We start from the raw sequence: 26,535 nt of genomic DNA, 5'->3' as shown, positions 1-26,535 counted from the left end.
ACTAGTGGCGGACTTGCCAATTCTGGTATTCCACAGCAAATGCCAAGCAGGCTCCATGGTGCTGGTCATTGAGCACAGTGCCTAATAGAAGAGGCCAACTAGAAGACATGTCCTCAGTCCATCCTCAAGAAGTTTGTATGATTGTTTAATACCAATGGCATGGTGAGGATTATTTTGTAGTGATCTGGCAATGCTCATTCGGTTTCTTCTTTCCTGCAGATAGGTAAAGGACCTCTTGCAGCCCTGTCCAGCTCTCCTGGAGTAACTGCCCATCTCCTAGAAACTCTTCCATGCCCTTGAGACTATGCTGAGAAACAAAAGCTAACCTTCTGGCAATGGCACATATTGATATGCCATCCTGGTGGAGTTGGACTACATGTGCATGACTGTCATATTCTAATTTTTTTTTTTTTTTAAATAGGAGTGCACCACTGCTGTGTAGTTCCGGACAAACCTGAAGCAAGTACACTTGCTAAACAAAACACAGCAAAGTACAGAGCACATGTGCAGGTCTCCCATACACTCATTTAATGACCCGGAGTGCTGGATTGTTAAATGGCGATGACCTCCAAGAGCATTCTTACTCTGCACAGTCATCCCTCCTCCTCTCCGCATAGCAACATACATGCAGGTGTTGGTACAATGCCCATCTTTCAAACTGTCACTGGCAGATCAATGCATAATCTTTTTATGCAACAATTATTGTGTGTGTATACCCACCTTAACATCTTATAGACTAATGCTTGGTCACATCACTTAGCATAGTACCAATTAGCACTAGCCCTACTGTTGGTTTCCTTTCTTCTGAGCTTAAAGGGATGGAAATGAGTCACTTACTGCCAAACATTTCAGAAAATGATCAGCAATGGCAGCCAAATTTTTTTTTCTGATAAACGTCTAATATAATAGGAATAGGATAAATGTATTACCTTTTGGCGAGGTCATATTCCTTAGCTTCGTAGTACAACTTGGCAAAAAGGAATCCTTTCATGGATTTCTAGAAATACAGAATTTTAACATAAGTATAACGCTACTTGGCTTTAGACAGTTCCTTCTCCAATTAGCAAGCAATGCTAGCAATGGCAAAATGTAGATTATGCTATGTACCTAGAAGCACTAGGTGCATGCACAGTACCAGTGGTCCTCCCCAGGCTCTTTTAGCCGGGTGCTCCACCCGGATGTCATCAACTCATCTCCTCCTATGCTGTAAGCAGAGAAGCGTCGGCCCTGTATTCTCTCATCATGCTCCACCCGGCTACTTTTTCATGCCACCCGGCTGGAAATAAATTCTGAGGAGAACATGGAGTACGCTATCCAGAACTCAGGCATCCGGCATGCACCAACCAGCATGCCTGAGGGGAGGGTGGAAGTGGAACTTTATGGTTTTGCACCGCAGCAACTTAAAAAAACCTATGTGCACTGTGTTCTACACTTACTGCAGCTCCTGTGCTGCTTCAATGTATGGGTCTCGGCATGTCACCTGACCCGTATTGGGTCACTAGCATGCTTTGGGAGTTAAACACAGGATGCAGCAAAACAGCTGGGAGCTGCAGGAAGTGTAGAAGACAGGGACTGGAGGTTTTTAAAGTCTCTTCTGCTGCGCACCTCTCTATTCAGCTCTTCCATACATCAGCATTAGTGGCCTTTTACGGTAACCCCAGCAGCGCACGTGTGCTGCTGGGGTTACAGCAATAGACCAATAAAGCAGAAGTACCGAGGACGGAGGAGCAGTATAGCAGCAGGAGGCTGCAGTGTACCAATGTATCGCTAACAGCTGCAGGAGGCGAAGGGGGTAGAGGAGTGTGTCTACATGGAGAGGACCAAAGCGAGGGGGAGAGGAATGTGGCGGCAGGGGCAGGTACAGTGCTCAAGTAGTGTACTGTAGTGTTGTGTAGCTTAGCTGGTGGAGAAGCAGGGGGTAATAACAAATTGTTTCCAACAGGTCAGATCTTATTTCAGATCGATTTTCCATAGAAGTGAACATAATATATCGGAAAACAGATCGGACCTGTCGGAAAAAAATTGATCTGACAGAAAATCTCATTGTGTGTACCCAGCATAAGCTTGTTTATTGTACAGGTTTACTTTATTACACAGTTCCATCAATTTCAAGAACATTGGACCGAAGTCTACGGTGCCGACTTGCGCAGCCAATAACAAAGCCGTTTCCAATGTTATGATCAGTCTCCGGAAAGGGGTGGGGTTACCACCATCACACATATGCCTATAGCCTTCAGCAGGCCAAAAAATATGTTTTTACTCCTTTAAAGTGAACTTAAAGTGAGGAAACTTGCTCCAGTTTGAAAGTGTACCCATGTAGAGATAAGGCTCTGGATACCACAGAGCCTTCCCATTGCCCTGTTGAAGTCATTCAACCTGCTAAGTTGAATACATCTTCGGGACTCCTCATGCAGACTTTGAAAGTAAAGTACTTGTGTCCCTGAGCACATCTGAATTCGAGCAGATTCATAATGTGCATGTACGGATGTGCCATGTTCAGAAGCACACTGGGACACAAGTACTTCCGAAGCCTGCCTAATGCTGGGGATACACGGTACGTTTCTGTACCGTGTATCGACCAGCTGATCCGGCCAGCTGATAATATTCAGCTGGCCCGATCAAGCCGCTCGACCCTCGCCGGCGGACAATGGCAGGGAATCGAGCGCTGATAAGGAAGCGCCGGCGGGGACGAGCAGTAATCAATCCGTGCGGACAAGCAGGGACGCGGCGGGAGTCGATCCGGCGGCTAATCGGCCGCCGGACGACTCGTGTATTCCAGCCATATGAGTAACGAAGACATAGCCAGGCAGCGGGCCGCAGACTCACCTGTCCACCAGCATGCTACTTATGCATCCTCTCCATCCCTGCAGGGTCACCTATACCCCATGACCAGACAGCATTTGTATTAGGCAACTAAATACATACAGGCACGCTGCCGAGGATGGAAAGAGGTCATGTCAGCAGGTAGATGAGTGTGTGCTTTGCTGCCAGAACACAGGCAGCCTGAGAGCCCATTTCAGATTTCAAAAAGTAAAAGTTATTAAAAAAAAAAAAAAAATCTATCAGTGTGTGGTGGTAATAAAACCCTCTTTGACCAGATTTTGATTCGAGAGAGATCTATCGGCTGGTTAAATCTGGAGGCCATCTGTAAGCGAACGACCACCTCTTGCTTTTACAACTTCCTGTCTCAGACTATCTGCCCTGCTTCTGCAAAGCAGTAATAAGAAACGGATTCTGTTGAAATATTTATTTGCTTGGGTAAAAAGCTTAAAGCAAACTTGAAGTGAAAATAAACTGATAAGAGAGACAAAAACTATCCTACTCCTAAACATGATTAGAAATTATAAAAAAATTGAATTTGTGATTAAAAGCTAAAAACTATATTTCATGTTTCTATTATCTCAGCTGAATGACTCTGCTCTAGGGACTGATGCACTGGTCTGGTAAAGCTGGCTTGCACAGGGAACACAGCAATTTTATGGTTACTAGCGAAAGTGGAGTACCGATAAAAATAGGTTAATGTGCACTTTGCTAAGGTAACGCATGTGGCGCTAATGGATTAGCAGCCGGTACTCCATCTGCTCATAACGGTAAAATTGCTGTGTACTCCCTGAGTTTAAAAATCAAAAAGGGAGAGACTGGACGAGGAAACAAGAGCGAATAGATCGGGCGAAAGTATACCATTTGTACAAACATTTGGACCTTTGGCCAAACAGATCAAGGGGTTACTGAATAAAAACAACCTCATCCTGCAGGCCGATAAGAAATTGGCCCCAGTGGTGAGAGAGAAACCCCTTTTTGCATATAAAAACTGCAGGAACATCCGGAACACGCTGGTTCAGGCTGACCCATGGCAGAAGTATTTGCGAAAACCGTTCAAATTCTCGGAACGCACGGGATGTTACAAGTGTTGCAAATGCAACATTTGTAACTACTTGATCACGGGCAATGCCTTTTTTCACCGACACAGTGGGAGGAAATACATGATCAAGGACTATGTGAATTGTGATACGGACCATGTGGTCTATATCCTCAACTGTCCATGCGGGATGGCCTATGTTGGCAAAACCACAGGCCCGTTCAAAAAACGATTTCAGCGACACCGGAGTGACATACGGACCATGTACCGGGCAGTTGAGAAAGGGGAAATCCGTGATTCCACCAAGCCTGTTACTCTACACTTCTTAGAACAGAAACATCAGGTCCATTCCCTAAGGGGCATGGTAATTGAGTTGGTTCAAACGTGGAGGAGACCGTAAACGTTTGTTGCTGCAAAGGGAGGCTTTTTGGATTTACACACTTAATACAGTGGCCCCCGCAGGGTTAAGTAGTTATAATGGGCTAGTCTGTTTCCTGCCAGTGAGGCGATTAGTTTTTTTATGAATACTGAAGGAGATACTGCACATTATGTGTAATTGTATATAGGATATATATATGTATAGTGTATTTAATATTGTCCCCTTTTCTATTTACAGGTTCTCTTTCCCCTTAGGTAATAGGGGGTCTTTATCTGCTGTTCCTCACGGTGCCATTTCTCTAAGGTCTTTTCTATATTGGTGGTATGTAAGTAATTGGCCTTTCTATTGTCCCATCCCCACCATGGCTCATGCATTTTCCCATATTCTTCTGTTTTGCTATGTTCTCAGCTGATGTGCTCATATGCTGTTTTTTATAAATGTAAACACTTTAGGGATTTTTTGTGCTATTGTGATTCTCTGCTGGTTATGCAAAAAATTTTTTAGCAATCCCTGTGAGATAGGACCAGGTGCCGCTATCCAGCAGTTATATGATTTTTCCCCCAGTGCTATGTCAGCGGGGTGTTCTTGTTCTCCATTGTGACAGGCATAGCTTGCATTGTACGCATATGACACGTTGGGTTGCTTAGCAGCCTAGTGACCTATGCGGATTCTGGCGAGTCCGCCTCGCTTCCTTGTTTAGGGGGTGGGGCTTGTTGAGTTACGTCATAGGGGGAAGCAATATTCCTCCCAGCGCGTTTAACATACGAGGATGGCGGCGGAAAGGTTGCCTAGCAACGCACACGTGACCTGAGTATGCTGTACGGCCTGGCCGTCTAGCCTGTCACGGATCACAACATATACAGATGCGCCAATCAGAGCGCATCAGAAGCGGCCAGCAACGAAGACATGTGACATATCTCACTGGGGAAGAGTCTGTGTGCCTGGGGAAGAGTCTGTGTGCTTGGATAGGGAACTGGCTAATGGACAGAAAACAAAGAGTTGTGGTCAATGGATCATACTCAAAATGGGAGACTGTTAGCAGTGGGGTCCCACAGGGGTCTGTACTGGGTCCAGTGCTCTTCAATTTATTTATTAATGACCTAGTGGATACAGTAGTGAGCAATGTTGCTATTTTTGCAGATGATACAAAATTGTGCAGAATCATCAACTCTAAGGAAGATAGTGTTATATTGCAACAGGATCTGGATAGGATGGCTATATGGGCACATACATGGCAGATGAAATTCAATGTTGACAAATGTAAAGTCATGCATTTTGGTCGTACCAATGGTCTAACACCATACAAAATAAATGGGATACAGTTGGGGACATCAAACTTGGAGAAGGACTTAGGAGTACTCATCGACAACAAGTTAAATAATCGTACTCAATGCCAAGCCGCTGCAGCTAAAGCTAACAAAATTTTGGGATGCATTAAAAGGGAAATAAAAACTCGAGATGCTAGCATAATATTGCCCCTGTTTAACTCTCTAGTAAGGCCACATCTGGAATATGGAATTCAGTTCTGGGCACCACATTACAAAAAAGATATTGCAGTTCTAGAGCAGGTGCAGAGACGCGCAACAAAATTGATACGTGGGATGGAAGGTCTCACTTACCAAGAAAGGTTAGATAAACTGGGTTTATTTAGTCTAGAGAAAAGACGCCTTAGAGGAGATCTAATTAACATGTATAAATACATCAGAGGGCAATATAATAGCTTGGCGGATGAGCTTTTTGTCCCTAGGCCTTCTCAAAGGACTAGAGGACATGATCTGCGCATGGAGGAAAAACGTTTTAGCCATTTATTTAGGAAAGGGTTCTTTACAGTAAGAGTGATTAAGATGTGGAATGCATTGCCACAGGAAGTCGTTATGGCAAACTCTATACCTGCATTTAAAGGGGGCTTAGATGCTTTCCTTGCGTTGAATGACATCCATGGCTACAATTACTAGGTAATGCCAATGATGTTGATCCAGGGATTTTATCTGATTGCCATCTGGAGTCGGGAAGGAATTTTTACCTTGTAAGGGTTTTTTCGCCTTCCTCTGGATCAACAGGGATATGTGAGGGAGCAGGCTGGAGTTGTACTTTGTACTGGTTGAACTCGATGGACGTATGTCTTTTTTCAACCAAAGTAACTATGTAACTATGTGAGTGACTCACCGGTGCCTGTCACAACGATCCGCTCAGTGCAACACAGGAGAGGTGGGAATTCCGCCCTTTGCCTGCCGCATGGACAATGAGGACATCCAGCAGTTTGTGGACAATGATCTGCGTCTCACACTGCAGGTATCATCTAGTTGGTGTATAGCATGGCTATGGCATACAGTATGTATAGTTGATGATAACAGGATGATGGTTTGTTACCAGCATTGAATGTGTTTACATATGCAAATTGGAGCATGTTTGAATTTGAGGGGGGTGGGGCTTTGTAATGGGCTGATTGCTTATTAGGCTGTATTGTCAGTCCACACATTGTTGCCATTCTGTATTGTGTTACCTTGACAAAGGGGACCCCACGGGGCCCCGAAACGAGTCGTCGGTATATGGAGTGGACTTGTGTCACTTTGTTTGAATAAACCTGAACTTTGGTTTATCTGAGTGTGCGTACCTTCCGGATTTTTTTTTCCTTCTCCCTGAGTTTAGTGCACTTCACAGCCTAGAGCAGTGATCTGCAAACTTGGCTCTCCAGCTATTAAAGGGGAACTGAAGAGAGAGGTATATGGAGGCTGCCATGTTTATTTCCTTTTAAGCAATACCAGTTGTCTGGCAGCCCTGCTGATCCTCTGCCTCTAATACTATTAGCCATAGAAAATTGCGCAAAAGGTGGATCAGCGCAACACCAGGCCGCCTCCAAATGGCCATCAGAGATGTGCTGAGCCCCCCCAGGAACTACAAACGCACCTTAAACCCAAACAGAAGCTCTGCATACACACCAAAAGCATGGCTGTTAAGTGGGATCAGCTGACCAAAAACTAATTAAATTAGTACATAGTAAGGAAGTGAGCAGCGCTACTTAAAAACAGACTAGTGCCTAAATGCAAAAGAGTGCAAGCCCAATGGAGGATTGACTTCTTCGCAGTGGGAGGGACGAGTACTTAATAGGTTGCATGCAAGCTGTTACAGGAAACCAACATCCTCCAGTGGTAGACAGGTCATGTGTATTCGACCCCACAAGTGGGGCTTGCACTCTTTTGCAGGTAGGCACTAGTCTGTTTTTAAGTAGCGCTGCTCATTTCCTTGCTATGTACTAATTTAATTTGTTTTTGGTCAGCTGCTCACACTTAACAGCCATGATTTTGGTGTATATGCAGAGCTTCTGTTTGGGTTCAAGGTGCGTTTGTAGTTCCTGGGGGGGCTCAGCGCATCTCTGATTGGAGGCCATTTGGAGGCGGCCTGGTGTTGCGCTGATCCACCTTTTGCGCAATTTTCGATTTTTCAATTTTACTTGGTAGCGCACCCAGGCTATGCATATATATAGGTTAGGATTTAGTTAGTGTTAGGCCCCTCCCATGGAGGATTGACTTCTTCGCAGTGGGAGGGACGAGTACTTAATAGGTTGCATGCAAGCTGTTACAGGAAACCAACATCCTCCAGTGGTAGACAGGTCATGTGTATGCTCGGTGTGTATTCGACCCCACAAGTGGGGCTTGCACTCTTTTACAGGTAGGCACTAGTCTGTTTTTAAGTAGTGCTGCTCATTTCCTTGCTATGTACTATTAGCCATAGCCCCTGAAAAAGCATGTGGCAGATCAGGTGTTTCAGACTTTAAAGTCAGATCTGACAAAACTAGCTGCATTCTTGTTTCTGGTGTTATTCAGATACTACTGCAGAGAAATAGACCAGCAGGGCTGCCAGGCAACTGGTATTGATTAAAAGGAAATAAATATGGCAGCCTCCGTATACCTCTTACTTCAGTTCCCCTTTAAGGAACTACAAGTCCCACAATGCATTGCAGGAGTCTGAAAGCCACAGTCATGATTCATAAAAGCAAATGCATTGTGGGACTTGTAGTTCCTTATCAGCTGGACAGCAAAGTTTGCAGATAACTGGCATAGAGAACAAATCTTCGATGTATTGACCTTTTTAATTTATGACTTGCACTCATGAGTTTTATGGCTTGTAATCGCTTATGCTATACAGTAGTCAGAGTAGGCCCAAAACAGTAACTAGCTCACATTTAAGAAAAAAAAAAAAAAAAAAAAAAAAAAAAAAAGGAACAAAGCCTAGTAATATGTTATGTATTCTTTCCACTGTCGATACACGTTTCATCATGCTAGATATCAGATCAGATTTCCTTAATGCCTAGAACACCATACAATTTTTGTTAGATTTGTCAGATTTTCTGTAATTAGATTATTTTCTGTAAAGTACTGGTAAGGTGCGTACACATGCACTACAATAGGAAAGACGAGCCCGTCGGACCCTCCTGCTGGGCGGTCTTTAGCCAACAGTATGCGCGTCTGTACACGCTGTCGGCGGACTGATAGGGTTGTTTCTGAGCGATACGCTGAGTGAATCGCGCGTACACACGCGCAAACTGTCGGCTAAAGACCACCCAGCGGGAGGGTCCGGCGGACCCGTCGTTTCCTTTTGTAGTGCGTGTGTACGCACGCGCAGACACTGGTCATTATCTCTGGTGCATTGTCTTCTGGTTATCTCCTGCTGAGTAGAATAATGCTTAATTGCTAGGCAGTTAGATGGTTAGTTGGAAATTATTTATCTGGCAGGTAAATCTAATGCTGGGCATACACGTTGAGATAATGCGCCGGAATCGAGCCAGCGGCTCGATACCGCTCGTCAGCGCGGATCGATTCCCACTCGTCCCCGCTGGCGCTTCCTTATCAGCGCTTCATTTTCTGCATTGTCCGCCTGCGGGGATCGAGCGATGTATCGATCTGAAGCGGTGACCGGGCACGTCGGATATTATCAATCGAGCCATCAGCGGTTCGATTGATAAGAACTATCGCGCCGTGTATGCCCAGCATAACAGAAAATTGTATGGTGCGTACCAGGCATTAAAGATGGCATGCTCACATGCAGAGAAAGAAAAAAATGAAAAGCGCAAAAATCAGCTGTAATAAAGGGTGTAATAATAGAAACACACTGTAGTACATCTTACTTCAATACACAGAAGTCATATTTGTTTACTGTAAAGATAGGTCCAAACTACACTGGATGTACATTCACCGTGTATCCTGCGCCACCTTACTTTTTAAATAGTGATGGGTGCCTGGGGCTGCCCACTGGATTGAAAAAGACCAACAAGAATCCTGTCTCCCCAGGAAGGAGCCTGCTTAAGGGCTGGTTCAGACGGGCGTTTTTGTGGCGTTTAACGCAGCGTTTCAGACGCAGCGTTTTTTGGGATCTACTGCCATCCCATGCAAGTGAATGGGAGCGTTTAGAGCTGGCTTTTGCAGGCTTTCATGAAAGCCTGGCAGTAGATCCCAGCGTTGCGTCTAGTCTCAAAAGCAACATGCTGCTTTCAGAGGCGGTAAACGCGAGGAAACAATAGCAGAGACCAGAACTGCTAGCTTTGAACGCTTTTTAAAAGCCTTCAAAAGCTAGCTTTTAAACGCTGGCGTTTGAACGCAATGCCAAGCAAAAGCTCAGCAGACGCCCGTGTGAACCAGCCCTTAGGCACTGAGTAGTAGACCAATGACAATCCTTCCTGGAGGAAGGAATGCAATTTGTCTTTTTAAATACCAGGCTCCAAACACTATTGCAACACTTGTCCCTGACAGCCATGCAGAAGGCAACAGGACAGAGGATGACAGCTGAAGGCAACAGACGAAGAAGTGAACAGATACGGGAAACAGCCTAGTGAGAATGGATATTGTCCCTTCCCATAAGCTTTCACTTTTCCTGTAGCCTTCCACAGTGTCTGGAGAAGTTGGACAAGACCAGAGTTTGCGTTTCACTTCTGCTGAAGTTTGACACATCAACAGCTTCTGTAGATGACATAGGAACAATTGCCTTGTCTGTTTTCTCATAAAATTGAAGCTTACAGGAGCTACAATAAAGAGTAAAATGCATTGCAGAACAAAAGTCCAATAATGCTAATAGACGTCTAATAAAAGTCCTTATCCATCTCCAGTCAAATGGGAATCAAGAGTCTCCTGATAGCATGTAGACCAGGGGTCCCCAAATGTTTTGGGTCGGGGGCCGGGTCAACATACTTCAGACTGCTGGGGCCCCAGAGTATACATAAAATGATGTAGAAGTCTTTGCGGGCCAGACAGTGAAGCATACCCAGGTGACAACCTGCAGTGGACAGCAGTGTCACCTGATGTGGAATGTGATTGGAAACCAGCGAATTACTGCTTTCTGGCTTCCATGCGGATGGGTGATGCCAGCACTGCTATTCTACATGCAGACTACTAATATTTAACCACTTGCCGACCGCACGCTTATACCGTGCGTCGGCAAAGTGGCAGCTGCAGGACCAGCGACGCAGTACTGCGTCGCCAGCTGCAAGCTGATTAATCAGGAAGCAGCCGATGGCGGCTCGCAGGCTAAATGTAAACACAAGCGGAAATAATCCGCTTTGTTTACATTGTACGGCGCTGCTGCGCAGCAGCGCCGTAAGGCAGATCGGCGATCCCCGGCCAATCAGCGGCCGGGGATCGCCGCCATGTGACAGGGGACATCCTGTCACAGGCTGCACAGGACGGATAGCGTCCTGTGCAGCCCCGATCACCAGGGGGCCAGGTAGGAGAGGGGGGGGAAGCAGAATTTCGCCGCGGAGGGGGGCTTTGAGGTGCCCCCCCGCCAGCCACACGCAGGCAGGAGAGATCGGACCCCCCCAGCACATCATTCCCCTAGTGGGGAAAAAAGGGGGTTGATCTGATCTCTCTGCCTGGTGTTTGATCTGTGCTGGGGGCTGTAGAGCCCACCCAGCACAGATCACATAATTCAATGCTGGTCCTTAAGGGGGGGTAAAGGGTGGGTCCTCAAGTGGTTAAAGATGTAGATGACCGCATCAATAAGTAATACATTTTGTGCGTGGGGTGGTCAGTAAAAAAGCTTCAGGGTGCAACATTCAGCCCGCGGCCCTTAGTTTGAGGCCCACTGATGTAGACCCTGAAACTGGCCAGACTACACACAACCCTCTTCAACCTACAGATGTGGAAAGGCTGAATGAGTTTTATTGATAGGCCATAGGTACATACTGTCCGGCAAGCTCACAGATAACTAGAACTCATTGGAGTGTGCATTACTGAAATGCTAAGGAAAACAAACGTTTGCTCTCTTAAAGGGGTTCTCTCAGGGTTTTTTTTAAAATAAAACCGGACACTTACCTGGGGTTTCTAATGGCCCCCTTAAGCTGTAATGTCCCACACCGTCCTCCAACGATCCGCCGTCGGTCCCGGTCTGATTGACATCTGAGACCCACTGCGGCTGTGTGGCCGCGCTCGCTCCCGTGTGCATCATCGGGAGCTTACTGCGCAGGCGCAGTACAAGAAAACTTTGTACTGCGCAGTAAGCTCCCGATGACGAGCGCGGGAGCGAGCATTATTCGTCTTGTTAGACGAATATATTACCAGGACAGGCGGCGGGGAACCGAGGATCATAGGAGGACAGTGTGGGACATTACAGCTTCAGGGGGCTGGTAGAAGCCCCAGGTAAATGTCCGTTTTTATTTAAAAAAAAAACCCCAAGCGAACTCCTCTAAAACAAAAAGTATTTGCGATACTTTCTGTTTTAAGAAAACAAAGTTTTATTTTCCATCGAAAGGCCATAAGACCTTGAGGACACTGGAGGCTTCCCAGGCAGGGTTGGTGGGGAACATGAAGTGAATGTACGCGCTGGCCCCTTACAGGCGTGTGGAGGGTGCAGGAGAATAGCCGGCCTGCACAGCGCTATAGTAGCCAGCCGGTGTATCAGCGCGGCGTGCATGCCGGCCGGAAAGGCCGCTATTGCCAAGCTGGGACTCACCTCCCGGGGAGAGGAGATGCTGCTCTGAACATTTTCGATGTATTTCTGGAGTTCCGCCTTACTGCGCCTCATCCTGACCGGCCACCAGCACACAGGAGCCCTGGAAGCGGCAAGCGGCACAACACACAAGACTTCCCGGATGGCGCTCAGGCAGAGCTAGCGACTCCTCGGATATGACGTTCCTTACGTCATCTCCTGTAGAAAGCGTCCGGAGAGGACGTACAGCGAAGACCGGTGTTGTGTCTGATTACGCTGCCTGTGGATTTGCGCTGCCCCGCATGCGCAGTAGGAGACTATGCGGCCACATTTCCTATAGAATGATGCTGCTGGAGATAAAATACGAAATATCTCCGCTCCCACACCTCTTACACTCCCCAAATTTTTAGGGTAGGGAGGGGACCCCCCGAACGACCTCTATGCCAAATTGCAGCCCCCGAGTCCTGCTGGTTCAGGAGATAGATTAGAGTCACCTATCTCGGGAACCAGTGGGTCTCGGGGGCTGCAATTTGGCATAGAGGTCGTTCGGAGGGTCCCCTCTCTACCCTGAAAATTTGGGGAGTGTAAGAGGTGTGGGAGCGGAGATATTTCGTATTTTATCTCCAGCAGCATCATTAACTTCACACTGAGCATGCGTGCTACTCAGTGTGGAAAGGAGCTTCGGGGCAGCGCAATCAGACATTACACCGGCGCGTCAGTCGTATTCAGGGCGGAGATAGGCAGTTTTGTTTTGAAACTAGCTGTGTGTAGTGAAAGTCTCCGGTGTCATTTCTTTCTAGACAGTCTGGGAAGGGATAGTGACGAGGTCCTGCGTGAGGTGTGGAATACTGTCGAAAGAAAATGGCGATAGATGTTTAGTGGCGTATAATGTGTTGTGTGATTAAAGTATAACTGAAGTGAGAGGAATATGGTGGTTTCCATATTTATTTCCTTTTAAAGTAAATCTGAGACGGAGATATAAAAAATGTATACATACCTGGGGCTTCCTCCAGCCCCCTCCGCCTGATCGTTCCCTCGCTGACTTCTTCTGCCTGCAGCTTCTGCAGATTGCCCAGAAAGTCCTCCAGTCCAGGGCATGCTGCGCAGACCCAGTCGGGCTGTGCACTCTCGCCCATCATCACCCTCCTGTGGCTGGGAGTGTTTGCGCCTGCGAAGTAGTACTGTGCAGTAGTGTTGATCGAACACCCAGTTATTCGGGTCGGCTTGGCCGAAAATGGTCCAGATGTTCGAGATATTCGGACGAACACCGAGCCTAATGGAAGTCAATGGGGACCCGAGCATGCAAACTTGCAAAATGAGGGAAACTGCTGCAAAATGGGTTGGAAATAGTGTGTGTGTGTGTGTGGGGGGGGGGGGGGGGGGGCATTTACACATAGATCTTAGGCTCAGAATAAAAGCAGGGACTCATGTTTGCAGAGCAGTGTGCCAATTATACTTGACTGCCAATTAAACAAATTATAAATGTTTTTTTTTATGGGCACAACTGTTCCCAGCTGGCACTGAAAGTACTGTTTTATTTTTCAACAATAAGCAACAGTAAAATGCAATAAACTGTGTTTTTTTATGGACACAACTGTTCCCAGCTGGCACTGAAAGCACAGTGGCTGCTGGCAGTGGTGCGGCAGGGCCACTGTGGCTACTGCCAGTGGTGAGGTTGGGGCACTGTGGCTGCTGCCAAATGCCAATGCCTGGCAGTGGTGAGGCAGGGGCTCTGTGGCTGCTGCTGGGCCGCTGGCAGTGGTGAGGCAGGGGCTCTGTGGCTGCTGCTGGCAGTGGTGAGGCTGGGGCACTGTGGCTGCTGCCAAATGCCAATGCCTGGCAGTGGTGAGGCAGGGGCTCTGTGGCTGCTGCTGGGCCGCTGGCAGTGGTGAGGCAGGGGCTCTGTGGCTGCTGCTGGCAGTGGTGAGGCTGGGGCACTGTGGCTGCTGCCAAATGCCAATGCCTGGCAGTGGTGAGGCAGGGGCTCTGTGGCTGCTGCTGGGCCGCTGGCAGTGGTGAGGCAGGGGCTCTGTGGCTGCTGCTGGCAGTGGTGAGGCTGTGGCACTGTGGCTGCTGACAAATGCCAATGCCTGGCAGTGGTGACTGAGGCAGGGGCTCTGTGGCTGCTGCTGCTGGGCCGCTGGCAGGGGCTCTGGCTGCTGCTGGCAGTGGTGGTGAGGCTGGGGCACTGTGGCTGGCAGTGCTGGCACCTAACCGCTAGCTCTGTCTCTTACCTACCCCAAGCTAAACCCCAATGCGAATGGCGGAGCCAGTCGCGCGTTCGGGTATTTATATACCCGACCACGTGACCCGCTTGGCAAATCACAGCTATGGTCACATCCAGCTAGGCTGTGTGACCATTTGTGGAAAAAGCATCGTTGCAGCTTATTGGCTCCCTGCAAGGCGCTAATAAGTGAGGGGAGGAGACCGAACATGTGCTCGACCGGAACCTGGACAGGCGAATGTTTGGGGAATAACGAACGGTACCGAGCACGGTTCGATCAACACTACTGCGCAGGTGCAGAACGCTCCTGGCAATGGGGAATGTGCACAGCCCAACGGCACCTGCCCTGATTCAATGACTTAGGGCCTGTACACACTGCTACATTTGCGCTTTTTAAAATTGCATGCAGTTTTTGAATTGCAAGGTCTTTTAAAAAAATCATGAAAATCGTGATGACCCGTACACACTGGTGCAATGTGTTTTTAGAAAAACGCAATTGCAGTGACTGCTGCACTTTTTAAGCGCTGTTTTTTTCCTTGCTTTTTTTAGGTAAACAATCAGGAAACCAGGAAAAGATAGCCTCAGCAAATTCGCAAAGCGCACAAAAATCGTAAGTAGAAATTTTATTAAAAACGCAATCACATCGCACTGCGTTAGCGATTTTCAGTGTGTACAGGCACTTACCAGGGCCAGTTGCGGAGGCTGCAGACAACAGAGGACAGTGGTGATGGAGCAATCAGGCTGGAGGAAGCCCCATTTATGTATACATTTTTTATATCCCCCTTGTCTCAGGTACACTTTAAATATGTGACTAGATAATTTTTCTAGTTGGGGGGGCACAGGCCAATGTCAGGAGATACATACCTGGGGCTGCTTCCAGCCCCCTTCAGGTTGATCACTGTCTCCCAGGGCTGCTCCGATGCCCCCCTGGACGGCTCGGTACATTAGTGAAGTAGCGCTTAGCTGCGTGTGTTGGCAGGAGTGTTCTGCGCCTGCAGGCAGAGGAGCGAATGCGGCCGGACTGCGCATGAGCCGATTGAAGGGGCTGGAGGAACCTCGAAGTGTGTATTTTTTTTTAATGCCCCATCTCTGATACACTTTGAAGTTGAAAAATATATATAGGGCAGGTAGAGAGATCTGCTGCTGACACGTATCATTTTTACAAAGCAGCCATTTGTGCACAGCCAGGAGTGTGGCCACAAGAACAAATACGACATCTGTTTGTCAGATATGTTTAAAGAGGAACTCCAGTGAAATAATGTAATAAAAAAGTGCTTCATTTTTACAATAATTATGTTGAAGGGCCCGTTTCCACTATTGCGGTGTGGAATCGGCGGAAAATCACTGCTGACGAAATCGCATGCGGGTGCGATTCTGCATGCATTTTTTGCCGCGATTCCGCATAGGTTAGGGTATATGCGATTTTAACCATGTTACTGCCTGTGTAAATTAGCATTGCTTCCTATGCACAATCGCATGCATAGTCGCGGGGACAATCGCATGCCAAAAATGCATGCGATTTCCCTATTAAATGCATTGCATGCGATTCGCATAGCGGTATGCGGGGAGCGAATTCTGACGGCTCTGCCGTGCAGATTTTCCCCGCACACAAAAACGCTCAGCAATACGGACAAGTGGAAACAGGCCCATCCACTTGTATTGGCTATGCGAATCCGCATGTGGATTCGCAATAGTGGAAACGGGCCCTAAATGATTTAGTCAGTGTTTGCCCATTGTAAAATCTTTTAAATCCCTGATTTACATTCTGACATTTATTACATGGTGCCATTTTTACTGTTTTTACTGTCCCCAATGGTGGTGGGGAACAAGAGAATGTATGCGCCGGCCCCTGTGGAGGTGAAAAATAGCTGGCTGGTGAAATAGGTTTTGTTGCCCCTATGCTGCTCGGCAAAATTTGCTTATACATAATCATGTACTTAACCACTTTTACGTGTGCCGTCCCCCGTGGCACCCACGGTTGCACTCCGATCCTCTTCGCAAATCAGATCATTTTAAAATGTCTGTTTTGCACTGAAAAGTGTAAAAAGCCCATTCTAAAACATCCATTTCTCAGGAAGCGCTTAAGCTCCGTCATCTCCCATCGACATATTACTACGCATGCTTCATATAGTGCTGCTCCACAGTACAGTAGTTATAATGTCTCTGCCTGCCTCCGCCCTTGACATCGTAGAATCTGCCCACTGCCATCCCTTCCTGCCTCCACCGCTGCCAGTTAAATATCCATTACTATATTTGAATACATTTTCAGTGTTCTCCCCAGGCTCTTTTAGCCGGGTGCTCCACCCGGCTAGATTTGGTGACCACCCGGCTGTCATTGGCTCACCTCCTCACCACCTCACCACCTCCTATGCTGTAAGCAGAGTTGCCCTGCATTTTCATCTCTACCCACCCGGCTGCTTTTTCATGCCACCCGGCTACTATTTCATGCCACCCGGCTGGAAAATAATTCTGGGGAGAACACTGCATTTTCATGATGATAGATTGCACAACAAAGTAGACAGAGAAAAAGACAGTACAACAAATCAATCCGCCCACTTTGTACTGTATTACAGCCCTATTGGACATTGTTATCTGTCTACAATTGGGGTATTGGCATCTGATCCCACTGTATACAAACTTGTTACAGTCAATCCTGTGTACAGTGGTTTCAAAAGTATTCGCCCCCCTTGAAGTTTTCCACATTTTGTCACATTACTGCCACAAACATGAAGCAATTTTATTTGAATTCCACGTGAAAGACCAATACAAAGTGGTGTACATGTGAGAAGTGGAACGAAAATCATACATGATTTCAAACATTAAAAAAAATATATATATAACTGCAAAGAGGGTTGTGTAATTATTTAGCCTCCTGAGTCAATTCTTTGTAGAACCACCTTTTGCTGCAATTACAGCTGCCAGTCTTTTAGGGTATGTCTCTACCAGCTTTGCACATCTAGAGACTGAAATCCTTGCCCATTCTTCTTTGCAAAACAGCTCCAGCTCAGTCAGATTAGATGGACAGCGTTTGTGAACAGCAGTTTTCAGATCTTGCCACAGATTTTCAATTGGATTTAGATCTGGACTTTGACTGGGCCATTCTAACACATGGCTATGTTTTATTTTAAACCATTCCATTGTTGCCCTGGCTTTATGTTTATGGTCATTGTCCTGCTGGAAGGTGAACCTCCGCCCCAGTCTCAAGTCTTTTGCAGACTCCTAAAGGTTTTCTTCCAAGATTGCCCTGTATTTGGCTCCATCCATCTTCCCATCAACTCTGACCAGCTTCCCTGTCCCTGCTGAAGGGAAGCACCCCCAGAGCATGATGCTGCCACCACCATATTTGACCGTGGGGATGGTGTGTTCATAGTGATGTGCCGTGGTGGTTTTCTGCCACACATAGAGTTCTGCATTTTGGCCAAAAAGTTCCATTTGGGTCTCCTCTGACCAGAGCACCTTCTTCCACATGTTTGCTGTGTCCCCCACATGGCTTGAGGCAAACTGCAAACAGGACTTCTTAGGCTTTTCTGTTAACAATGGCTTTCTTCTTGCCACTCTTCCATAAAGGCCAACTTTGTGCAGTGCACGCCTAATAGTTGTCCTATGGACAGATTCCCCCACCTGAGCTGTAGATCTCTGCAGCTCGTCCAGTCACCATGGGCCTCCGGACTGCATTTCTGCTCAGTGCTCTCCTTGTTTGGCCTGTGAGTTTAGGTGGACCGCCTTGTCTTGGTAGGTTTACAGTTGTGCCATACTCCTTCCATTTCTGAATGATCGCTTGAACAGTGCTCTGTGGGATGTTCAAGGCTTTGGAAAAAATTTTGTAGCCTAAGCCTGCTTTAAATTTCTCAATAACTTTATCCCTGACCTGTCTGGCATGTTCTTTTTTTTTTCTTATTCTTTATTTATAAACGTAGAAAAAAGTTTCCATTTACTCCAAATACAGAGGGAAAGAAGACAATCACCAACAAAACCTTTTCCATAAATTATCAACAATAGCAAGTATATTGCAAGTCCATATCACAGTTCTGTAGTCCCCCATATACTACCAACTTCCTGCATACTTACAAGCATTAAAATTTCCCTCCACCCTCCCCTCCCCTTACCTGGCCCTCCTCCGCTGTTCCTGTTGTCCCCTTTTCCTCTGCCCATTCCCTCACCCCCGTCCTATCTTGGCCTAGGCAGAGGGGCGCCAACTAGGGGAGGTCCTGGGTATTTCCAGGGATCTCCTCCAGTGAGCCGATACTAGGGATCCATTGTCTAGTTTATCTGGTTGAGGAATCGTCCAGGTGGTGTTCACAGGGAAAAGAAAAGAGCAATAGGGAAAAGAAAAATAGGGAAAAGAAAAGAAACGAGAAAGATAAAAAAGAAAAAGAAACAGACAAAAGGCACTCCCCTCCCCTCTCCCCTCAGTCTCCCATCCCTCCATTGACCCTCCTATTTCTCTATTCCCGTTCTCCACCTCAGGTCTCCCAGTCCACGGCCCCCTCTGTCTCAGACGTACCTATTGATTGATTTCCCCTTTTGCTATATTCTTCCGAGTTCTTGAATTCTACCCACTCTTCCCATCTCCCCTCCTCCCTACCATACAATATATCCGACAGTTCTTCCATTCTTTGTGTCTGGTCTATTTCGTCAAACCATTCTGTCAGCGACGGGGCATTTCTAGCTTTCCAATTCCTGGCTATTACTATTCTAGCTGCATTTATCATATGCATACCCAGGGACCCTCTATAATTTCTCATAGTATTTGCATTGTAGTGTAGGAGGTACACCCCCGGATCTCCAGACATCGGGATGCTAGCTACTCTCCATGTATATTGTCTTACTGATGCCCAGAAGGGCTCAAGAGTCTTACAGGACCACCACATATGTATGAAGTCCCCTTCTTTTTCCCCACATCTCCAACATCGTGGATCCGTCCCAAACATCGCATGCATTCTGTCAGGGGTATAATACCATCTCATGAGCACCTTATATCCAGATTCCTGGATCCTTGTAGAGACTGATGCTCTATGAGTAGAGTTGGGCCGAACCTCCGATTTTAGGTTCGCGAACTTCCGCGGAAGGTTCGGTTCGCGTTAAAGTTCGCGAACCGCAATAGACTTCAATGGGGATGCGAACTTTGAAAAAAAAAAATAATTATGCTGGCCACAAAAGTGATGGAAAAGATGTTTCAAGGGGTCTAACACCTGGAGGGGGGCATGGCGGAGTGGGATACACGCCAAAAGTCCCCGCGAAAAGCAGCGTTTTAAGGGCAGAAATCACATTGAATGCTAAATGACAGGCCTAAAGTGCTTTAAAACATCTTGCATGTGTATACATCAATCAGGTAGTGTAATTAAGGTACTGCTTCACACTGACACACCAAACTCCACTGAACAGAACAGGTATGCAGTGGCGGGTTCACTAAACAGGTATACAGTGGCGGGTCCACTGAACAGAACAGGTATGCAGTGGCGGGTTCACTGAACAGGTATGCAGTGGTGGGTTCACAGAACAGGTATGCAGTGGTGGGTTCACAGAACAGGTATGCAGTGGCAGCAGGATCACTGAACAGGTATGCAGTGGTGGGTGGGTTCACAGAACAGGTATGCAGTGGTGGGTTCACAGAACAGGTATGCAGTGGCAGGATCACTGAACAGGTATGCAGTGGTGGTGGGTGGGTTCACAGAACAAGTATGCAGTGGCAGGATCACTGAACAGGTATGCAGTGGTGGGTGGGTTCACAGAACAGGTATGCAGTGGCAGCAGGATCACTGAACAGGTATGCAGTGGTGGGTGGGTTCACAGAACAGGTATGCAGTGGCAGGATCACTGAACAGGTATGCAGTGGTGGTGGGTGGGTTCACAGAACAGGCAGTGTTCTCCCCAGGCTCTTTTAGCCGGGTGCTCCACCCGGCTAGATTTGGTGACCACCCGGCTGTCATCGGCTCACCTTCTCACCTCCTCCTATGCTATAAGCACAGTTGCCCTGCATTTTCAACTTGCCCCACCCGGCTACTTTTTCATGCCACCCGGCTACTATTTCATGCCACCCGGCTGGAAAAAAATTCTGGGGAGAACACTGACAGGTATGCAGTGGCAGGATCACTGAACAGGTATGCAGTGGCAGGATCACAGTACAGGTATGCAGTGGGCTGAGGGCTCACTGAACAGAACAGGTATGCAGCCAGGAAGAAGTTAAGCCTAACTAATCTTTCCCTATATGAGAGACTGCAGCAGCTCGCCCTACTCTCACTAATGCAGGCACACGAGTGGCCGTAATGGCCGCCGCTGCCTGCCTTATATAAGGGGGGTGGGGCTCCAGGGGCTAGTGTAGCCTAATTGGCTACACTGGGCCTGCTGACTGTGATGTAGAGGGTCAAAGTTGACCCTCAGGTGCATTATGGGGCGAACCAAACTTCTTCCGCAAAACGTTCGCGTGCGGACCCGCACGCGAACCACCTAAGTTCGCGCGAACCACGTTCGCCGGCGAACCGTTCGGCCCAACTCTATCTATGAGGCATCGAAATTATCTTATTCCATTCCCTCGGTGTCAAGCCCCTACCTAGGTCCCTTTCCCATCTTTCCCTCACTGTCTGTGTCAGGTTCTCATCTCCTCCCAGAATTTTATATATTTTAGCTAAGGTACCTCTCGATTGACTGCCTCCTATACTTAGCTTCTCAAAAGCTGTTAATTCTCTTGACATTGCTTCCCTACTACCTATTGAGAGCAAGAAGTGTCTAAATTGCATCAAGCTCCATCTATCTACTTTCTCTAGCCCCAACGATTCTGCAATTACTGTCTCGTCGGTCCATACACCCTCAGCTATCAAAGAGCACACCTGTATTCTTTTCCCCTTTCTCCACTGTTTAAAACTTCCCTTTTGGCATCCGATGGGGAATTTTTGGTTATCTAGAATGGGCATAAGGGGCGATGGGCTGGGAGAAATGTTATCTCTGTTTCTTAATCTATTTAGAACCCTTAAGGTGTGTTCCACCAGTAGACCTGCTGATGTCCTACATTTTGGTACATATGGTAGCCATGGGGCCATCTCCAATGAATCTTCTATAAATTCCTGTTCCAAGGTGACCCATTGTTTAGTTCCTTTGTTAACATTCCAATCTACTACCCTTGTCAGTATTGCTGCCTGGTAATATCTGTGTGGGTCTGGTGCAGCTATTCCCCCTCTATCTTTGGGCTGTGAGAGCATGGCATACTTTATCCTTGCTTTTTTTTGTTGCCATATAAACCTCATGAAGGTACTCCTAAGCCCTTCCAAATATACCTTTGGCAGGGGGATGGGGAGGGCCTGGAACACATACAGCAGCCTCGGCATTACATTCATTTTTAGCACATTGACCCTTCCGAACCACGATAGTTTTAGCTTACTCCATTTCTCCAAATCTCTCTTTATAGTAGTTAATAATGTGTAATAGTTTAATTTTATCATATCCGGGATATTCAATGTCAATTTTATGCCTAGGTATTTTAATGAGTCCCTTACCCATTTAAAGGGGAAACTAGCCCCCAAGTTCTCCTTCTCTCTATCTTTCAGCCCAATACCCAGTGCCTCACATTTATCCCAATTTATTTTTAGATTAGTTAACATCCCATATTCCTTAAAAGCTTTCAAGAGATTAGGGAGAGATATGTTTGGCCTCGAGATATAAAATAGAAGGTCGTCAGCATAGGCCGCGACCTTATGCTCCCGCCCCCCAACCCTTACTCCCATTATATCGATGTTTTTACGCACTGTCCTCAGAAAGGGTTCCAGAGTGAGGGCAAATATCAGGGGGGATAATGGGCATCCCTGTCAGGTCCCATTTTTGATCTCAATAGGATCCGAGATTATACCATTTACCTTCACCCTGGCAGTCAGATTTTTATACATAGCTAAGATCCAAGATCTCATGCATTCCCCCAGACCAATATGTTTCAGCATCACTTCAATAAATCCCCACCTGACCCTGTCAAACGCTTTTTCCGCGTCTGTGGACAACACCACAACAGGGTCAGGTGAGTATCTTGCCCACTGGGTAATGTCTACTGTTCTGACTGTGTTATCTCGAGCCTCTCTCCCCTGAATAAAGCCCACCTGATCATAGTGTATTAAATCCACCATATTAGGGGCTAACCTATTGGCCAATATTTTGGCCATTACTTTCAAATCAACATTCAGGAGAGAGATAGGCCTATACCCAGAACACGAAGATGGATCCTTTCCTTCTTTAGCTATGACTGATATATGTGAGCTCAGTGATTCCTTGCCAAGTCTCCCCTCTGTACCATCCCTCCCACTCAAATGGTTCAAGGCTCTTAGCCAGTAAGGCTCAAGAATATCCCCAAACTTCTTATAATACCCAAGGGAGAAGCCATCTGGTCCCGGTGCCTTCCCCCCCGACATTTGCCCCACTGCTCTTAATAATTCTTCTCTGGAAATTTCCCTCTCTAAATTCTCTATTTCCATAGGATCGATTCTTCCCATGCCCGAAGCTGCTACATATTCCTCCATTCTCCCCCCACCCCCCAGCGGATCTTCCTCTATCCCATATAACCTCTCATAGAAGGAACCAAACATCCTGGTTAGTGATTCATTTCTATAATGTTTCTGCCCCCTTGTATCACACAGAAAGGGGACATAATTGGAGGTTTGTTGTTGTTTCAATAACCTAGCTAAAGTTCTACCTCCTTTATTTCCAAATTCAAAAAAATTCCTTCTACATCTTGTTGCCGCATACTTTACCTTATTGGAGAGTCTCTCTCTTAATTTTTCTCTCGTCCTTGTTAACTCCTCTAAGTCATTCTTGGCCAAAGAGTTCTTATGTCGGGTTTCCAGAATTTCTATCTCTATCAGTAATTTCTTTACTTCCATCTCTTGCTCCCTCTTTAATCTACTCCCCTCCCTTATGAGAATCCCTCTTATCACTGTCTTATGGGCTTCCCAGAGAATCACAGGAGAGGTTCCTTCCCTATCATTAACTTCAAAGTATGTTTTTAATTCCTCTGCTACTTTTTCCATTACTTCCCTATTTCTCAAGATGGACTCATTCACTCTCCAATTCCACTGACCCTTCTGTCCCATTTTAAGTCCCAAGCTCAGCTTAATGGGTGCGTGATCAGATATCACCATGGTATCTATCGAAGTTTTTATTTCCTCTGACAGCAAATTATGCGAGGTAAAGAAATAGTCTATGCGGGAATAAGAATTGTGGGGGGCTGAATAAAATGTGTAATCTCTCATTGAGGGATGTTGTATCCTCCATATATCAATTAGTTGTCTTTTAGATAGTTCTTGTTTAATTTTCCGTAAGGTACCCTGACCAATAAATGTTTTACCTGAGGATGTATCTATAAGTGGGTCCAGGGTGAGATTTAGATCTCCCGCTATCACGATGGAGCCCTCAGAGAATGCGTCTAATTTATTCAGGAATTGTTGTAAGAACCCCAACTGCCCCGAGTTGGGTGTGTATATCACCCCCAATGTCATTTTCCGAGAGTCAATGAGTCCCTTTATCAGTAGGAACCTCCCCTGTGAATCCCCGAGCACCTCCATCTCCTCAAGCCTCACTGATCCCGCTATCACTATGGCTACTCCCTTACTTTTTGCCTCCGGATTATTGCTATAGTAGGCCACTGGGTATCTTCCATTAGTCAATTTTGGATGTTGGTCCCCCCTTAGATGTGTTTCCTGCAGAAATGCTATGTGTATTTGGGCTTTGTGTAGGTTTTGTAATAGCATTGCCCTTTTTTCTGGGATATTAAGGCCATGGACATTCTGGGAGAACATGTTAATCTGGTGCATCTTGATCTATGTTAATTTTTCTCAGAGGGAGGGGAATGCTGTCTGGCATGTTCTTTGGACTTCATGGTGTTGTTGCTCCCAATATTCTCTGAGGCCTGGTGCACACCAAAAACCGCTTGCAGATCCGCAAAATGCTAGCGTTTTTTGAAACGCTTTTTCTTATTTTTATGAAGCATTTCAGCTAGCGTTTTGCAGTTTGGGGTAGCGTTTGTGTAGCAGATTTCATATATTGTTACAGTAAAGCTGTTACTGAAAAGCTTCTGTAACAAAACCGCCTACAAAACCGCTCTGAACTGGCGTTTTTCAGAGCGGTTTGCATTTTTCCTATACTTTTTTTCCCAACAATAAATTTTTATTGTAAATCAATAAATGCTTACATCAAATACAGTAAAGTAATACCGTCAAACATACAATCCTCTTACTAAGACAGTGTATATATAATTTGACTTATATATGGAGGGGGAGCGGCACTGACTGACACCGCATAGGTAAACATTGTGCTGGCGACACGCTGTGTGTTGCTAGCACTGCGGAGGGTATAGCAGCGGGCAGGGGGGTCTTGGAGGCACACCATGGGGCAACAGAGGCTGGTGTTAGTGTGCACAACCAGCCTCTGTGCCCCACTAACATAATTAAAACCCACCTCGGGTTCTCTTTAAACTTCCCCTGGACAGGAAGTTCAGTAGCTGCAGGAACGGTCTGGAGCCTGGAGCGGAGAAGAAGACAGCGGGGACAGGTAATGTTTGCAGGGGGGAGGGGCGGCAGCTCCACAGATTGTGATCGGTTTCAGGCTAAAATCGATTCACAATCTGTTTGCAGTAAAGGTGGCCATACGATCCCTCTCTGATCAGATTCGATCAGAGAGGGATCTATCTGTTGGTCGAATCTGATTGCAAATCGACCATTGAATGGCCACCTTAAAGAGAACCTGTACTGAGTAAAAATATTTAAAATAAACACATGAGGTAACTTCAAATGAACATTACATAGTTACCTTGCCATCAGTTCCTCTCAGAAGCTCACCATTTTCTTCTGACATTAGTCCCTTCCAGTTCTGACAATATTTTGTCAGATCTGAAATATATCAGTTGCTGTCAGTAAAATATTAGTTGCTGTCAGTTATAGCTGAGAGGAAAACTGATGTACCAGGTAATGTCCATGTTTCCCTATGGCTCAAATGGGCGATGTTACTGTTTAACTGTGCTGACCAGAAAGCTGTTATGAGTAATGGCCATTTTCAAAATGGAGGACGGAAAATTCCCTAGCTCACAGTGAACAAACAGGACGCGGGTCAGGAGAAAGACACTGAGGAGTAGACTACATGGAAGGTAAGTATGACTTGTGTATGCTTATTTTGACTTTTCAGTTCAGGTTTTCTTTAAGGTAAACCAATACCGCCTTTTGTTTTGGGAAGTGTCATTGTACTAGAAGTAATTCTCGTTTTTTTCCCACACCAAATGAAATTTATTATTTTCTTCAGATCGGCAAAGAAGGGTTTTTTAATGGGAATAGGCAAGGTTCTAAATAGATATAATATCTTTGGCAATAGAAACATTTTGAAAGCTGCTGTTTTTCCTATACTTTACATTGGAGGCAGAAACGCCTCCGAAATCCAAAAAATGCTACAGCCCAGGAGCATGCGTTTCTGCAAAAAAAAAAAAAGGAGGCAGTGCGAAAGCCGCCGGCTATATTTAATTAAATTAAGCAAGTTGTAATACATTTGGCCGCAGTGAGACGGCCGTAAAATACATTGTGCTTAGTGTAAACATTACATTTCTAACATTGGCCGCTGCGCTGCGGCCACTTCGCACATTGGCCGGCCAGAACCCGAAGTGGCCACACTTCGGGTTCTGGCCGTAACATATACACCACTTTGTATTGGTCTTTCACATGGAATTCCATTAAATTGATTCATGTTTGTGGCAGTAATATGACAAAATGTGGAAAACTTCACCAATTTAGAATCTATTTGGAACTTGAAGTAGCTGCCAACTTTTTTTTTTTTAATATATTTTTAAGCAGGTTATTAGTACTGTACACATACGAGAAACGGGTAAAATCAGGTTACTTGTGTGTAGGTAACAAATAGCAATCGGCAGATGTCACCAGTCTGCACAAACTGAATAGGCTGATGTACCATACATGTGTTAGCATTTTGTTGCTGTTTTTAAAATCCATTTCAACAGAAGGTAGATCCAAGCGCAGTGTGGCAGTTAGTAGCTGCATGTACAAGGTGGTATACGTGCCCAACACAGTACTAGTACATAAAATTCTGCCAAGGTGCTATGCAACATTTCTCATTTCATATTGACTTTGTCATTGCCCCATAAAGATGGCCAGACTTTTGCTGTCAGAACTGGGTACAGTA

General features: G+C 46.3%; 1 protein-coding gene and 1 long non-coding RNA gene across 3 annotated transcripts in view; one reads left to right on the top strand and one right to left on the bottom strand.

Moving 5' to 3' along the window:
- The window catches only part of LOC137546186 (E3 SUMO-protein ligase RanBP2-like), a 152,951-nt gene extending 140,582 nt beyond the window's left edge, over positions 1 to 12,369 (bottom strand). Inside the window, exons 1-2 of one of the 2 annotated variants that reach the window (XM_068268292.1) lie at positions 12,180 to 12,369; positions 930 to 997 (exon numbers count right to left, since the gene is read on the bottom strand). In XM_068268292.1, coding sequence (XP_068124393.1) covers positions 930 to 997; positions 12,180 to 12,251 — 140 coding nt within the window. In that variant the 5' untranslated portion in view covers positions 12,252 to 12,369. The remainder of the gene's footprint in view (positions 1 to 929; positions 998 to 12,179) is intronic. The other variant, XM_068268291.1, reaches the window with a different exon arrangement.
- A 504-nt stretch (positions 12,370 to 12,873) lies between these two features.
- LOC137546185 (uncharacterized) overlaps positions 12,874 to 26,535 on the top strand; it is a 147,110-nt gene continuing 133,448 nt past the window's right edge. Inside the window, exons 1-2 of the long non-coding RNA XR_011026193.1 lie at positions 12,874 to 12,993; positions 14,929 to 14,989. This is a non-coding gene — a long non-coding RNA (uncharacterized lncRNA). The remainder of the gene's footprint in view (positions 12,994 to 14,928; positions 14,990 to 26,535) is intronic.

The sequence above is a fragment of the Hyperolius riggenbachi genome, chromosome 2 (assembly GCF_040937935.1).
Source record: "Hyperolius riggenbachi isolate aHypRig1 chromosome 2, aHypRig1.pri, whole genome shotgun sequence".
Classification (NCBI taxonomy): Eukaryota; Metazoa; Chordata; class Amphibia; order Anura; family Hyperoliidae; genus Hyperolius; species Hyperolius riggenbachi.
The sequence above is the reverse complement of the archived record's forward strand: the minus strand, read 5'-3'. Positions and strand labels throughout refer to the sequence as shown.